General features: G+C 40.9%; 1 protein-coding gene across 5 annotated transcripts in view; it reads left to right on the top strand.

The window, feature by feature from the left end:
- Positions 1 to 8,977: 8,977 nt before the first annotated feature.
- The window catches only part of MMP16 (matrix metallopeptidase 16), a 352,530-nt gene continuing 343,538 nt past the window's right edge, over positions 8,978 to 17,969 (top strand). For 4 of the 5 annotated variants that reach the window (XM_082433981.1, XM_082433978.1, XM_082433977.1 and 1 more), the window contains exon 1: positions 8,978 to 15,180. In XM_082433981.1, coding sequence (XP_082290107.1) covers positions 15,049 to 15,180 — 132 coding nt within the window. In that variant the 5' untranslated portion in view covers positions 8,978 to 15,048. The remainder of the gene's footprint in view (positions 15,181 to 17,969) is intronic. The other variant, XM_082433979.1, reaches the window with a different exon arrangement.

Below are 17,969 nucleotides of genomic sequence, written 5' to 3'. Positions count from 1 at the left end.
AAAGAATTTTTTGGATAAGTTTTAATCTTACTGAGAATAATCACATATTTTACCAAAAAAATAAATAAGTATTAACTATAGTGTCAAATTATAATTTACATACACTGACTAATACTCTTGTATTGAAATCACACTGCTTACATTTTGATTATATAAACAAAAATTCTGTTTTAGTCTTAGCTCATTTGAAATGACTGTAGCTATTTTTTTCAAGGAAGAAATAAATTCTTGTAAGTCTCCATATTCCCAACATTGATTACTTTATAATTTACAATGAATGAGTCACTTATTTTTGACCTTGTGAATGACATAAAAATACAACCATTCCAATGTAAACAGAATGATACATCTTAGTGATATTAATAAAACAATGACAACATTTAACATATATGATGGGGAAAGTGAATCTTTTGGAGGGATTTTATAAATGTGTATGGATACTAACTGCCTATTAGACTAACTTGACCATTGAAATGCCCTCCTCTTCAACAGAGGGGGAAAGTGAGTCAGAGAATGAAAGATGTAGTGGACAATCAAGTTCAATATAATATTAAGTTTCTTAATAACAGTAAGCAGTATATGAATGATTCTGCCTACTCCAGCATTCAGGGAATTAAAGATAAGTGAGGTTAAATCATTTCAAAATGAAGAAACATACAATGGAAGCACTAGACACTATAGAACTAAGATTATTTTACATCTTTTCTTATCTTTCTATTACTGTCTTTCCTCTAATTATAACTATGCTGTTATGGGTTAATTCACTTTTATTTTTGGTCTTATACGTAGAAAAAGGACATTTCAACTTAGATGTTTAGTTCCTCATTACTGTTGGAAATTAGCTTATAAAATGTTTTCTGAACTCTGTAAGTTTAGATTCTGAGTCAATGCCTCTAATCTAAAATAGTCACTTCTATGTCATACATTTTTATTGTGATCTTACAGCTTTATGGATGCCAATCTAATTTCCATTCTATTTTCCATTTCCTTTTCTTTGCCCATGAACTAAAAAAAAGTGCATTTAATATACTGTGTCATAGTTCAAAAGGGATTAATTGTATTTTGATAACAATGTTAAAGACTGCCATTCTATAGCTCCTTTTCTTTTGCTAAGAAATGAAAACCTTTATCATTTCTGTTAATACCAGTAAAATACACAGTACTTGTTCCTCTCCAATACAAACTATTAGGGATGTTCTTATAGTGTCCTCACTCTGAACATTTCTAACTCTGTTTTCTTTTTTAACTTCTTTTGTTAACTGGAGTCCCAAATGAGTCTTTGCTGCCTGCTTGCATGTGTATAACATGCAACTGTCACATGCTGTAATGATACCTTATGTTGTTTAGCATTTAAACATTTAAATATCTCATCACTCACCAAGGTATAAGTCTGATGATCCACGAAGTATTATTCAATTTTATTCTGCTATAATTATTTATATGGCATGAGTGAAACAGCAACAAAACTACTTCTTATACTGAGTTGTTTGTTCACAGTGTTTTCTTGCATGTCTAACTAGTTTATAATGAATCTTTTCCTTTAAAAAGTGCAATCAGATATTGTGAAGGAGGGGGGGAGAGCAGATGGCGGAAGAGTAAGATGCGGAGATCACCTTCCTTCCCACAGATACAGTAGAAATACATCTACACGTGGAACTGCTCCTACAGAACACCCACTGAACGCTGGCAGAAAACGTCCGACCTCCAAAAAGGCAAGAAACTCCCCCCGTACTTGGGTAGGGCAAAAGAAAAAAGAAATAACAGAGACAAAAGAATAGGGACGGCACCTGCACCAGTGGGAGGGAGCTGTGAAGGAGGAAAGATTTCCACGCATAGGAAGCCCCTTCGCGGGCAGAGACTGTGGGTGGCAGAGGGGGGAAGCTTCGGAGCCACGGAGGAGAGCGCAGCCACAGGGGTGCGGAGGGCAAAGCGGAGAGATTCCCGCACGGAGGATCAGCGCCGAGCAGCACTCACCAGCCCGAGAGGCTTGTCTGCTTCCCCGGCAGGGCGGGCGGGGCTGGGACCTGAGGCTCGGGCTTCGGTCGGATCGCAGGGAGAGGACTGGGGTTGGCGGCGTGAACACAGCCTGAAGGGGTTAGTGCACCACAGCTAGCCGGGAGGGAGTCCGGGAAAAAGTCTGCAGCTGCCGAACAGGCAAGAGACTTTTTCTTGCCTCTTTGTTTCACGCCGCGCAAGGAGAGGGGATTCAGAGCGCCGCCTAAACGAACTTCAGTGATGGGCGCGAGCCACGGATATCAGCGCGGACCCCACAGCAACAGGGGCGCAGAGGAAAAAACGGAGAGACTCCCGCACAGAGGCTTGGCGCCGAGCAGCGCTCACCAGCCCGAGAGGCTTGTCTGCTCAGCCGCCGGGGCGGGCGGGGCTGGGAGCTGAGGCTCGGGCTTCAGTCGGATCGCAGGGAGAGGACTGGGGCTGGCGGCGAGAACACAGCCTGAAGGGGTTAGCGCACCACAGCTGGCTGGGAGGGAGACCGGGAAAAGGTCTGCAGCTGCCGAAGAGGCAAGAGACTTTTTCTTGCCTCTTTGTTTCGCTGCACACAAGGAGAGGGGATTCAGAGCGCCGCCTAAACGAACTCCAGAGAAAGTCGCGAGCCGCGGCGATCAGCGCGGACCCCAGAGACGGGCATGAGACGCTGGGGCTGCTGCTGCCGCCTCCAAAAAGCCTGTGTGTGAGCACAGGTCACTCTCCACACCGCCCCTCCCGGGAGCCTGTGCAGCCCGCCACTGCCAGGGTCCCGTGATCCGGGGACAACTTCCCCGGGAGAACGCACTGCCCGCCTCAGGCTGGTGCAACGTCATGCCGGCCTCGGTCGCCGCAGGCTCACCCCGCCTCCTCTGTACACCTCCCTCCCCACGGCCTGAGTGAGCCAGAGCCCCCAAAGCAGTTGCGCCTTTAACCCCGTCCTGTATGGGCGGGGAATAGACGCCCTCAGGCGACCTACATGCAGAGGCGGGTCCAAATCCAAAGCTGAACCCCAGGAGCTGTGCGAACACGGAAGAGAAGGGGAAATCTCTCCCAGCAGCCTCAGAAGCAGCGGATTAAAACTCCACAAACAACTTGATGTGCCTGCATCTGTTGAATACCTGAATAGACAACGAATCATCCCAAATTCAGGAGGTGGACTTTGGGAGCAGGATATATTAATTTTTCCCCTTTTCCTTTTTTTTGTGAGTGTATATGTGTATGCTTCTGGGTGAGATTTTGTCTGTATAGCCTTGCTTTACAATAGCTTTATTTTACTTCACTATATTATAGCCTCTTTCTTTCTTTCTTTCTATTTTTTCTCCCTTTTACTCTGAGCCGTGTGGACGAAAGGCTCTTGGTGCTCCAGCCAGGCATCAGGGCCGTGCCTCTGAGGTGGGAGAGCCAACTTCAGGACACTGGTCCACAAGAGACCTCCAAGCTCCACGTAATACCAAATGGCAAAAATCTCTCAGAGATCTCAATCTCAACATCAAGACTGAGCTTCACTCAACGACCAGCAAACAACAGTGCTGGACACCCTATGCCAAATAACTAGCAAGACAGGAACACAGCCCCATCCATTAGCAGAGAGGCTGTCTAAAATCAGAATAAGGCCACAGACACCCCAAAATACACCACCAGACGTGGACGTGCCCACCAGAAAGACAAGATCCAGCCTCATCCACCAGAGCTCACGTACTAGTTCCCTCCACCAGAAAGCCTACACAAACCACTGAACCAATCTTAGCCACTGGGGACGGATACCAAAAACAACGGGAACTACAAACCTGCAGCCTGTGAAAAGGAGACCCCAAACACAGTAAGATAAGCAAAATGAGACGACAGAAAAACACACAGCAGATGAAGGAGCAGGGTCAGAACACACCAGACTTAACAAATGAAGAGGAAATAGGTAGTCTACCTGAAAAAGAATTCAGAATAATGATAGTAAGGATGATCCAAAACCTTGGAAATAGAATAGACAAAATGCAAGAAACATTTAACAAGGAAGTAGAAGAACTAAAGAGGAACAAAGCAATGATGAAAAACACAATAAATGAAATTAAAAATACTTTGGATGGGATCAATAGCAGAATAACTGAGGCAGAAGAAAGGATAAGTGACCTGGAAGATAAAATGGTGGAAATAACTACTACAGAGCAGGATAAAGAAAAAACAATGAAAAGAACCGAGGACAGTCTCAGAGACCTCTGGGACAACATTAAACGCACCAACATTCGAATTATAGGGGTCCCAGAAGAAGAAGAGAAAAAGAAAGGGACTGAGAAAATATTTGAAGAGATTATAGTTGAAAACTTCCCTAATATGGGAAAGGAAATAGTTAATCAAGTCCTGGAAGCACAGAGAGTCCCATACAGGATAAACCCAAGGAGAAACACGCCAAGACACATATTAATCAAACTGTCAAAAATTAAATATAAGGAAAATATATTAAAGGCAGCAAAGGAAAAAAACAAATAACACACAAGGGAATCCCCATAAGGTTAACATCTGATCTTTCAGCAGAAACTCTGCAAGCCAGAAGGGAGTGGCAGGATATACTTAAAGTGATGAAGGAGAAAAACCTACAACCAAGATTACACTACCCAGCAAGGATATCATTCAGATTCGATGGAGAAATTAAAACCTTTACAGACAAGCAAAAGCTGAGAGAGTTCAGCACCACCAAACCAGCTTTACAACAAATGCTAAAGGAACTTCTCTAGGCAAGAAACACAAGAGAAGGAAAACACCTACAATAACAAACCCAAAACATTTAAGAAAATGGGAATAGGAACATACATATCGATAATTACCTTGAATGTAAAAGGATTAAATGCTCCCACCAAAAGACACAGGCTGGCTGAATGGATACAAAAACAAGACCCATATATATGCTGTCTACAAGAGACACACTTCAGACCTAGAGACACATACAGACTGAAAGTGAGGGGATGGAAAAAGATATTCCATGCAAATGGAAATCCAAAGAAAGCTGGAGTAGCAACACTGATATGAGAAAAAATAGACTTTAAAATAAAGAATGTTACAAGAGACAAAGAAGGACACTATATAATGATCAAGGGATCGATCCAAGAGGAAGGTATAACAATTGTAAATATTTATGCACCCAACATAGGAGCACCTCAATACATAAGGCAAATACTAACAGCCATAAAAGGGGAAATCGACAGCAACACAATCATAGTAGGGGACTTTAACACCCCACTTTCACCAATGGACAGATCATCCAAAATGAAAATAAATAAGGAAACACAAGCTTTAAATGATAGATTAAACAAGATGGACTTAATTGAGATTTATAGGACATTCCACCCCAAAACAACAGAATACATATTTTTCTCAAGTGCTCATGGAACATTCTCCAGGATAGATCATATCTTGGGTCACAAATCAAGCCTTGGTAAATTTAAGAAAATTGAAATCGTATCAAGTATCTTTTCCGACCACAACGCTATGAGACTAGATATCAATTACAGGAAAAGATCTGTAAAAAATACAAACACGTGGAGGCTACACAATACATTACTTAATAACGAAGTGATTACTGAAGAAATCAAAGGGGAAATCAAAAAATACCTAGAAACAAATGACAATGGAGATACGACGACCCAAAATCTATGGGACGCAGGAAAAGCAGTGCTAAGAGGGAAGTTTATAGCAATACAAGCCTACCTCAAGAAACAGGAAACATCTCGAATAAACAACCTAACCTTGCACCTAAAGCAATTAGAGAAAGAAGAACAAAAAAACCCCAAAGCCAGCAGAAGGAAAGAAATTATAAAGATCAGGTCAGAAATAAATGAAAAAGAAATGAAGGAAACAATAGCAAAAATCAATGAAACTAAAAGCTGGTTCTTTGAGAAGATAAACAAAATTGATAAACCATTAGCCAGACTCATCAAGAGAAAAAGGGAGAAGACTCAGATCAATAGAATTAAAAATGAAAAAGCAGAAGTAACCACTGACACTGCAGAAATACAAAAGATCATGAGAGATTACTACAAGCAACTCTATGCCAATAAAATGGACAACCTGGAAGAAATGGATAGATTCTTAGAAATGCACAAAGTGCCGAGACTGAACCAGGAAGAAATAGAAAATATGAACAGACCAATCACAAGCACTGAAATTGAAACTGTGATTAAAAACCTTCCAACAAACAAAAGCGCAGGACCAGATGGCTTCACAGGTGAATTCTATCAAACATTTAGAGAAGAGCTAACACCTATCCTTCTCAAACTCTTCCAAAATATTGCAGAGGGAGGAACACTCCCAAACTCATTCTACGAGGCCACCATCACCCTGATACCAAAACCAGACAAAGATGTCACAAAGAAAGAAAACTACAGGCCAATATCACTGATGAACAAAGATGCAAAAATCCTCAACAAAATACTAGCAAACAGAATCCAACAGCACATTAAAAGGATCATACACCATGATCAAGTGGGGTTTATCCCAGGAATGCAAGGATTCTTCAATATACGCAAATCAATCAATGTGATACATCATATTAACAAATTGAAGGAGAAAAACCATATGATTATCTAAATAGATGCAGAGAAAGCTTTCGACAAAATTCAACACCCATTTATGATAAAAGCCCTGCAGAAAGTAGGCATTGAGGGAACTTTCCTCAACATAATAAAGGCCATATATGACAAACCCACAGCCAACATTGTCCTCAATGGTGAAAAACTGAAGCCATTTCCACTAAGATCAGGAACAAGACAAGGTTGCCCAGTCTCACCACTATTATTCAACATAGTTTTGGAAGTGTTAGCCACAGCAATCAGAGAAGACAAAGAAATAAAAGGAATCCAAATCGGAAAAGAAGAAGTAAAGCTGTCACTATTTGCAGATGACATGATACTATACATAGAAAATCCTAAAGATGCTACCAGAAAACTCCTAGAGGTAATCAATGAATTTGGTAAAGTAGCAGGATACAAAATTAATGCACAGAAATCTCTTGCATTTCTATACACTAATGACGAAAAATCTGAAAGTGAAATTAAGAAAACACTCCCATTTACCACTGCAACAAAAAGAATAAAATATCTAGGAATAAACCTACCTAAGGAGACAAAAGACCTGTATGCAGAAAATTATAGGACACTGATGAAAGAAATTAAAGATGATACAAATAGATGGAGAGATATACCATGTTCCTGGATTGGAAGAATCAACATTGTGAAAATGACTCTACTACCCAAAGCAACCTACAGATTCAATGCAATCCCTATCAAACTACCACTGGCATTTTTCACTGAACTAGAACAAAAAATTTCACAATTTGTATGGAAACACAAAAGACCCCGAATAGCCAAAGAAATCTTGAGAACAAAAAATGGAGCTGGGGGAATCAGGCTCCCTGACTTCAGACTATATTACAAAGCTTCAGTAATCAAGACAGTTTGGTACTGGCACAAAAACAGAAATATAGATCAATGGAACAGGATAGAAAGCCCAGAGATAAACCCACACACATATGGTCACCTTATCTTTGATAAAGGAGGCAAGCATATACAGTGGAGAAAAGACAGCCTCTTCAATAAGTGGTGCTGGGAAAATTGGACAGGTACATGTAAAAGTATGAAATTAGAACACTCCCTGACACCATGCACAAAAATAAACTCAAAATGGATTAAAGACCTAAGTGTAAGAGCAGACACTATCAAACTCTTAGAGGAAAACATAGGCAGAACACTCTATGACATACATCACAGCAAGATTCTTTTCGACCCAGCTCCCAGAGAAATGGAAATAAGAACACAAATAAACAAATGGGACCTAATGAAACTTAAAAGCTTTTGCACAGCAAAGGAAACCATAAAGAAGACCAAAAGACAACCATCAGAATGGGAGAAAATATTTGCAAATGAAGCAACTGACAAAGGATTAATCTCCAAGATTTACAAGCAGCTCATGCAGCTCAATAACAAAAAAACGAACAACCCAATCCAAAAATGGGCAGAAGACCTAAATAGACATTTCTCCAAAGAAGATATACAGATGGCCTACAGACACATGAAAGAATGCTCAACATCATTCATCATTAGAGAAATGCAAATCAAAACTACAATGAGATATCATCTCACACCAGTCAGAATGGCCATCATCAAAAATTCTAGAAACAATAAATGCTGGAGCGGGTGTGGAGGAAAGGGAACACTCTTGCACTGTTGGTGGGAATGTAAATTGATACAGCCACTATGGAGAACAGTATGGAGGTTCCTTAAAAAACTACAAATAGAACTACCATACGACCCAGCAATCCCACTACTGGGCATATACCCTGAGAAAACCATAGGTCAAAAAGAGTCATGTACCAAAATGTTCATTGCGGCTCTATTTACAATAGCCAGGACATGGAAGCAACCTAAATGTCCATCGACAGATGAATGGATAAAGAAGATGTGGCACATATATACAGTGGAATATTACTCAGCCATAAAAAGAAATGAAATGGAGGTATTTGTAATGAGGTGGATGGAGTTAGAGTCTGTCATACAGAGTGAAGTAATTCAGAAAGAGAAAAACAAATACAGTATGCTAACATATATATACGGAATCTAAGGAAAAAAAAAAAAAAGCCATGAAGAACCTAGTGGCAAGATGGGAATAAAGACACAGACCTACTAGAGAATGGACTTGAGGATATGGGGAGGGGGTGGGGTGAGATGTGACAGGGTAAGACAGTGTCATGGACATATATACACTACCAAATGTAAAATAGATAGCTAGTGGGAAGCAGCCACATAGCACAGGGAGATCAGCTCGGTGCTTTGTGACCACCTAGAGGGGTGGGATGGGGAGGGTGGGAGGGAGGGAGATGCAAGAGGGAAAAAATATGGGAACATATTGTATGTGTATAACTGATTCACTTTGTTATAAAGCAGAAGCTAACACACCATTGTAAGGCAATTATACTTCAATAAAGATGTTTAAAAAAAAAAAAAAGAAGTGCAATCAGCTGTGAATCAGTCAGAATACATGTGTTTTTTGCCTTTGTCTACTAGGCACATGACTTATTTAGCATCACTGACCCTCAACCTCCTCTTCTGTATAATGAGTAATTTGAAGAAGAGAACTTTAAAAATTTCCTTCCAACTTATAAATGCCATATCTAGGTTGAAAATGATATGTAATCATAGTAAAAGGGGGAGGTTTCAATGGACTGGCATGAAGAATAATTGGAGACCAAAAAAGAACATAGGTATGCACACATATTGGAGGCTATTGCAGTGGTTAGTCATGAAATGACAAGGGTATGAATTTATAAGGAACAGTGACAAACTACGGGTGCAGGTGATGGAATGAATCACAGTAGTATTGGACAGAAATACATGACAGCTACTGGTGACTTATTCAGCATGGAGCATAAATTAGTATTAGATTCAAAGGTGTGTTCAAGATTTAGTGGAAAAGTTGGTCTAGATTGAATTGGGGAAACTAAGGGGGGTACATCATCTAAGGAAAAGGTGGTGAACTTGTTTGGGGACATGCTGAGTTTTAGGTGAAAGTGATGATATGAATTCTAGATCATGGGGTTGAGCTTAAGGCTGGAGATATGAAAATCACCAGAGTAGAAGTAACGGACAAAACTTTCTGAGGGAGATGGTAGAGTGAGAGAAGAGCAGCATTAGACTCTGAGCTTCTGCAAATCCTGGTATGTGTTGTAGCATACCAAGGTCACTGGGAAGAATATGATTGTAGTGCTGGAGGAATGGCCTCATAGGGTGATGGACACAACTGTGGGCACAGACAAGGCTCCCCCCCCATAGCCTAATGGTATAAAAGGCTGTACACCCGCTATTTGTTTTCTTCTTTCAACTGGTGTGTTCCTCATATTTCCCGTTCATTTGGACCTCCAAACTTCAGATACTCCATGATGAAGAAATAATAGGGAGGCACTGGAGGCTATTTCCACTCACCCACTTATATCAAAATCTTGTCTCTAAGTTTTGCACTGCTAGCTATTTCCTTGTGTTGATAGTAAATCCACATGAAAATAAATTTAAAGTCCAAGACTTCATTTTCATCTGTCTTAGACCCTAACCAACTGAGGTGGTCTATCTTAACTCATTTCACTTTTACCTTTTTACATCCTCAATTGCTAGGTTTTTAGTAGTGGTTAATGAAGAGGAATAAATGAACAAATAAATGAGCAGAAAACCAAATATTTGAGAAACACTCATAGTTATGGAGGTGAAAAGAGAGCATAAGTCAATGAAGAAATGGGAAAAAAATCATACTTTCTTCACAGACTGATAAGAGCTAGCAACTTCTCAATTTTACCCTGTGTATGAATCATGGGGGTTCTTGGTACAGCCAGAGACTCAGCATTTCTGACAAGCTCTCAGACCTTAAGTTTCCACCAGGGAGCATGCCTTAGGTAACAAGGCTTTAGATGATTGTTCTATACATGCATGCCTCTGCAAATAAAAGATGCATGAGAGAATGCCCATAGCTCAGCAGTAATTCAATATTCTCTGAATTTAAAACAAACAAACAAACAAACAAACAAAAAACACTGTAGATGCAACTGACAGAAGTAGGGGAGAAAGCACATTAATTGATATGATAGAAGAATGAACAAGTTTATGTAACTTTCCAAAGCTATAAACTCCTTTCTAAGGCTCTAGTTTATTAAGCTCAATGATGGTTGTAATATATTATTTACCTCCAATATTATTTTAGGTAGTTATAATTATTCACACATGCCAGCATGCCACTCAACTGCTCACTTTTAAGTATCTGTCATTTGCTTCTTGGGAGTTATATCATTTGCTTCCTCAGACCCATTCTCTCCTATGTAATACTCTATTGAATTGCTATTAACCTTCACCAGGGGCAATTATTCCTTTCTTCTGACTTCCTTATTCATTTTTCAGTCTCTTTTGGATTCTCTGTTCTCCATTCACATGTAATTCCGAAATTGTTCATTAGTTTTGTGAAACTGTGAGAAGAAAGAATTTGAGAGAAAGCACAGTGAGAGCCAAGAGTTGGGAGGAAAAATTTCATTAACATTAAACGGAATGGTGATATTCTATATCTTGACTTTCTGTGGATAGGAAAACAAGTCCTTCTCCAAGAAGATCACCAACTAAGAAGCTAACACTAGTAAGATATGAGAATAGAAACTTCTTCATAATTCTACCCCTTAAAAGATTAGCCTGTTTAACAGATGAGAAATGGAATAACAAATTCACCTGATAAAGAAAGTGATTACATTTCCATAGGTACCCAGCTGAGTCCACATGGAGAATTGTTGTATCAGGCATATCGTACTAGCACAGATACAAGGTCTACAAAGATCATAGATATTAAATGTTTAATGGAACATATGAAGGAAAAAATATAAGAACTTCTAGATGGTGACTATTTCCACAGAATTAGCAAGTGTACAAAAAGGTAGTGAAAATTCAATCATCTCCTACTAAGAATTTTTTAAAGATAAAGTCTAAAGCCTGAAACTGTACTCAAGACTCTTTCTGATCTGACCTCTGCATATCCATGCAACTTCTGACTTTGACCTTCCTTTATAGCACCTTGGCCTCCAGCCCTGACAAACCATTTGTAGTTCTCCAAATCTTATGTTTATACCTCCATTGCACACAAGTCTGAAATATCCTTCCTTCTCTTACCTGCCTATTAATTTTTTACTCTTTCTTCAAGATACCCTTTGAGAACCACTACTTTTGTGATGTATTGTCCAAGGACCTCAGGGAAAATCAACTACTTCTTCCACCTTGTTCTATATCATCTTGCATACATAATTACCTGAGTCCTTACAACATTGCTATAATTATTATATGTCTGTCTCAGTATTTTATTTCTGTATTCTGGAACTTTGAATATTCATTCATTTTAGTATATTCATTTATATATTCCTTGCTCATTGAATGCTCACTAATGAATTTTTTAAAGTTTGCAAAAAATGTTATGATTACTAATCACTAATTTGAGATTATCTTTTGAATTTAGGATTCCCTACTTTCATTTCCCTTACGATGGGTCTCCAAGGACACCTCACTAGTACAGGCCCTTACAGTTTCACAGCTGGACTTCAACACTGTTTTAACTGTCATCTCTTTGCACCCAGTCTTCCCTATGGCCAATTCTATGCATAATTTTGAAGATAATCTTCAGTAGATACCTATTTTTATATAAAATGTTTTAGCAATCCTTGTTCGCCTATTTAACTGAATGTTAACTAAATATTTCATTGCAAGCCCTTCCCCATATCTTGCCTTCCATAAATACCCTGTTAATGTATCTCTCTGTTCTGAGCTCAGGTATTTTCTTTGACAAACAGGTTGCTTGCAGTGAGAAATCCCTCCTTGTTGATAGGCTAGCCGCATTTAACTTGCATTCCACTTCCTTGATAAAGTCTTCTAATATTCTGGCTCATTTAGCAAGGACTTCACCATTTATAACTGTTTCCTCATGTAAATCTTGTGTAAGTTTGTTTTACCTCCCTCCCTTCAATGCTATCTCCAGGATGAGGAAAACAGCATAAACTTTTTTTTTTTTCCCCTGTATCTCTTCCCTCTAAAATTTTGTACTTTGCTAGATATAACGTATACATAAAAATAATTCTTAATTTATTAACAAATATTTCCCACCGCATTTTGTTACTCTATATTGACATATAACACCTTGTACCTTCTATATAATGATCTTGCTTTCATGTTGCCTTTTAATTGTTTCATGTACATAAATCAACTCAATCTACGGGTTATACAACTGTTAAGAGCAGAAACAGATTTCCATATGGAAAGTCAGTGGAGTGTATTGGGAAATGCACTGAAGTGGGAGTCAGAAAACTCAGGTCTTAATTTTGCCACTTGAATGATCTGCTGGAAAGTTATCTTTTATTACCATCGTTTTATCCACCTGTGAGATGAAAACAAAATCCTCAGGGATGTTTGTGAAAATTAAATGAGATACTATGTGTGGAAACATTCTGCAAACTATAATATGCTATACAATATAAGGTATTTCTTATGTCTTCAAAATTCTTGTGGACAGGACATGCTGTGAGCAAAACAGACTGTCAGGAAAGCCTCCCTGAGAGACTTGAGTCAAACTGGGTGGGTCATATTTCCTACAGTTTTAAAAGCATTAGTCAAAAAGTTCCATTCCTCAGCTTTATTACAGTCCAATGCAATTTTTGGCAAGATGTGTCTCAACATTTTCCATCTGCATGACCTCTTGTAGTTCTACTTCTTGCTTTACCAATTCACCCATGAAATTTGCTTTGTCAATTCTCTCTTCCACCTCACCGAGGTAGCTGCCATACCTGGAACAGTCTTTATTCTCAGCCTTACCTACATTTCTTTCCCTTGGTCTCCTCTTCCCCTCTGCTGGTTGCCAAGGAGAAGCACGTTTATTGGCAGGGCCCCCAAACAGATGCCTGCCTGTCTCCCTTCCCCCCTTTCTCTTTCAGCCAAACCATCACCTGCCAAGGGCTGGTGGTTGCTGCCACCCCAGTCCACTGCCTCACACTGCTGCGGCTCGAGTCCTTTTTGGCAGCCTCTACCGAAGTTCCCCTGCCAGCAGCCTCCTCCTCTTGACTGCAGCTCTCCTCGCTCCCGCCAGCCTCTCCCCCGCTTGGTCTGCGCGCAGCCTCTTCCTCCCGCCCTAGCCAGCTGCTTTACTCGCCTTTCTTCAGGCTGCTCCCTCTCCTTTCCTCCCCAGCCTTTCCCCAAGCTCCCACAGCGCGGTTCTTTCAGGCGCCCCCGCCCTCTCTGGCCCGGTGTTTTGTTAACAGCCGGACCATCTCTCCGGGGTCCCAGTGTGTACCTGTTTCCACCAGAGAGAACATCTTTGGAAAGTGAGCATTTTCCTCGTGCTTTGTATTTGACTAGATTTCCCTCACGCCCCCACCCTTTGCCTTCCCCGCGAGCCCAAAAGGCGGGGTGTAATGATGGTAGAAAGAATTCAGGGAGACAACAGGCCACAGGCTTGGTTGGTGGGCCTCAACAAAGTTTTGGACGCTCAGGACTTGCCAGCTCAGGCTTTTTAAACTTGGCCTGCTGGCAACAGACCCGAGCCCCCAAGCAGCGCACAGTGACCCGGGCGCTCCCTCAGATTCCCAGCGTCTGTTCGACTGAGGACGACGGTCGCCCACCGGGACCAGGCCTGGGCAGCTCCCCAGCCCATACCGGGGTCCGCAGCCTGAGCCCCACCCAGTCCCTGGCAGCGGAGGGGCGCACTTGTTTCTAGGTGCTCGGCGGAAGGTGGGCGAGAAGAAAGAATGGAGCCACCCAGGTTCTTGCGTGCTTGTCTCGAGGATAAGGGGTGGGCGGTATGTTAAAGACCACGTCTCAATTCAGGACCCCTCTCCCGGGCTGTCTACTTTCAGTGCGCGGTACAGTGGCAGTTCCCCTTTACCAGCCGTCTCCTTTAAGAAGCGCGCGCTTGCGAGTCGGGTTGTGTGAGTGTGTTCGTGTGCAGATGTGTGTGTGTGTGTGTGTGTGCGTGTGTGTGTGTGTGTTTGTGCGCGCGCGCGCCGAGGGCCCAAGAGTCAGGCAGACCCCGGGAAGGAGGAGTTATGTAGATTACGGATGAACGTTCTGGAGGGGAGCGAGGAGAGGAGGGAAGGAGAAGCAGAGGCGAGAGAGCGAGGAGCTGCCGAGGCCCTTCCCGCAGAAGCAGGAGGCGGTAGCGGCGGAGGAGGAGTGGGCGGTGGAGGAGGAGGAGGACGCACCCTCTGGAGGCGGCGGCGGCTGCTGCGGCTGCGACTCGGTTCTTTGAGCCGGAACCGCCGGTGAACTTGGGCGCCACGTTCCCGGCCGCGGGCCCACGAGGATGGTGAACGCGAGCTGCTGCTGACTCTACCTCAGCCGCTGCTTCTCTGGGGGCTGCCGAGCGCGGGGCCCTCTGTCTCCTCCCCTTGCCGGGCTGTGGGTGAACCTGCAGGCTCCTTACCCACCCGGAGGACTTTTGAAAGGAAACCAGGGAGGGAGGGAAAGGGAGAGAGGGAGAAAACGAAGGGGAGCTCGTCCATCCATTGAAGCACAGTTCACTATGATCTTACTCACATTCAGCACTGGAAGACGGTTGGATTTCGTGCATCATTCGGGGGTATTTTACTTGCAAACCTTGCTTTGGATTTTATGTGCTACCGTCTGCGGAACGGAGCAGTATTTCAATGTGGAGGTAAGAGTACGAGGGCTTTCTTCCTTCCCCCTTGCCTGGGCTGCTCCCTGAAACATATCGTTCACTCGTCAGATCCTTGTAGCTCACAGCAGCCAGGGTCTCAACACATTGTTTCCCTTCCAGCCGCCAAGACCCGTGTTGAGTTTCCCTGTCTTAGGTGATGGATGCGCGTGAGACTGAGAATCCGTTATCCCCAGCAGCACAAAGCACCGTGCTGCGCGCTCAAAGACACAATTGTAGCCGATCCATGCTTCTTACCAAGGAAAGAGGCGAAGACCTAGAAGACCTACATATAGCAAACGTGTAGTCTGATAAAAGCAGTTTGAGTTTATAATAAATAAACTGCTCGGGAAACACAGAATTCATTGCTTGGCATAATGTGCTGCCTTGGTATTGTTCCTGAAATCTTTTTCCCTGTGTTTTGTGCCTAACAAAGGAGGTTAAAATCAAAGAATCTAGAGGAGAGCGTGGGAATACTTGATATGTTTAATAACATTACTTTGTGATAAAACACTTGACTAGACAGAGTCTTTTTCTCATTTAGACATAACTTAATACACTGTAACTAGATCTGGCTACACAGAGGACATGAAATCCATCTCTTTAAGTGTTTTTGCTTCCCCTCCCCCACCAATTGAAAATAAATGTGGCCCAATGTAATAGTTCTGAGGTGTGTTTTACAATTCGATTTCACACTCTCACGGCAAAACGTAGAGGATTTAGACTGTCATTTGCTTTACTTTGATAGCTTTGGGAACAGACAGACACAAAGCAAAAGGGAACTTAAGGATAACGACTTGTCAGACCTATGCCAAAGTACTTTTCCTGTCATCAACTCAGCACTAAAGCCAGTAACATGCAATAAATCAATGGAAGCTTGTATACACCTGGGCTCTAACCAGTTTATCACCTACACGGTGGAATACAAAGACAATAAGAGGGTCTTAGTAAAATATACTCCTTTTGGTTAGATCTTCTGTCACCTCAAAAGAATTATGATTAAGTCTCTGAAGAATAATGTGATTTTTTCCCTATATTGTTGATTTTTTAAAGCTTATTTCCATTTTGTTGGGTGTGTGTGTTTACACAACAGCAGAACCTGTTGCACAGTATTTGAACGTGTTTCATGTAACAGATTTATATACAAAGTGTGCATAATAAATGCCATATGTGAGGGCATATTCTGAATATAATTCTCTGTATAAACTCTTCTTAGGACTACATGTAATAAGTGGTGGTTAATAGAGAAACAAAGTATTTGAAAAAGTAAGAACCATTATCAAGAGTTAAGTTTACAGATATTAAGTATGATTATATTACACCAAAACCCTAATTCAAACGAAAACTGTTTAACCCTTTGAAAAATACAATTTTGCTTTTCTGAATAAAAGAGATGGAAAGGGACTGTAAGTCCAGACTTTTCTTGGTTGCAAATTTGAGCTGTTGGAATTGCATGCCACAGATGGATTTTTGTTTCTAACATTTAAATCAAGAGATAATTTAATGTGGAAATGAAAAAAGTAAGCAGTTCATAGACTAGAGGAATGAAAGTGGCAAGCTGTTATTTATAAGGTTATAAACAGAAGGGCCTATTGCTTCAGATTGGTGGTGGTGGTGATGGTGGTGAGGTGGGGTGTGGGGGAGGTGGTTAAAAGTAGGGGCTAGTTTTTATCTTGCTCAATCTGAAGAGGGAGGGAGAGCCTGGATTCATGGCCACCTGCTTTGGGAAAGTCTTAGATTTGCTTTCAGAGACTATTGAGATAACATCAGTGTATTGATGATTATTAGCTTTCCTTTTTGAGCCTAAATAAAATGTGCGTGTATTTCTTCATAGTTTGAATCCCTCAATCAGTTCAATAAGATATTATTATGGGAGAAAAGGTTATGATTTTGCTAAAAAAAAGATTTTATTTTGAATTTCTGTAATTTCTGTTCTTTCTTCAAGATACATGTTAAAAATTGTTCATGGAAAAAAGAGGGTTTTTTTTTTTTCCTCCATTTTTAGAGTATTTAAGTTATTCCAACCATATTTATTACACAATGCAAAGATTTAATTATGAAAGATAAGAGGCATGTGCCATCTGAGACCTTAAAAAGGGTATTTGATACAAAGGAGATTTTCTAATTATTTAAAGTAGATTATGTTTCAGAGTTTTGTATTCTTCCCAAATAGCATTTTTTAAGCATTTGAACATATCCTTAGTTGGGTTTATATACTTATTTGTGTGTAATGATAACCTCCTTTTTTTAAAATCATAAGAATAGCTGCTAGGTAATTCAGCATACAATAAAGAACACGGATGACAGGATATTTTGTGACATGAATTTCTGCCTGATTCACTTTTATTAGATGTTTCTTTTTGGTAGGAAACACTAATGGGAAGAATAGTCCATCACATCTTCAGAAAAGGCGTTTATATTGTGTTGCGCATTCTGGTTGCACAACATAAACTGAGACTGCTTTATTTGACTGATTCTTAAAGATAGTCTTAAAATAAACAGTAATGGTATCAATCATGCATGAAGCTCATATGATCATACATTTTTTTTTCTAGCAAGCACACTAAGTTATTATAGTTGGAACGAAGCTTCTAAGAGATGTTTTTTATGCTGACAACTGAGATTACAATGCTTTATTCCTCGCTGAGCTTCACAATTGGTGGGACCCCCATACTTTTCATTTCTACAGTTTAAGGTTTAAAAACCTATGTTCCCTCCCCACCTAGGTGGGAGGGAGTTGGGTAGAGGTATTCATGTTAACTCTTTCCTGTCTGATTTTGAAAGTATAA

The sequence above is a fragment of the Balaenoptera physalus genome (assembly GCF_965194825.1).
Source record: "Balaenoptera physalus genome assembly, chromosome: 17".
Classification (NCBI taxonomy): domain Eukaryota; kingdom Metazoa; phylum Chordata; class Mammalia; order Artiodactyla; family Balaenopteridae; genus Balaenoptera; species Balaenoptera physalus.
This window is presented reverse-complemented; position numbering and strand designations above follow the sequence as displayed.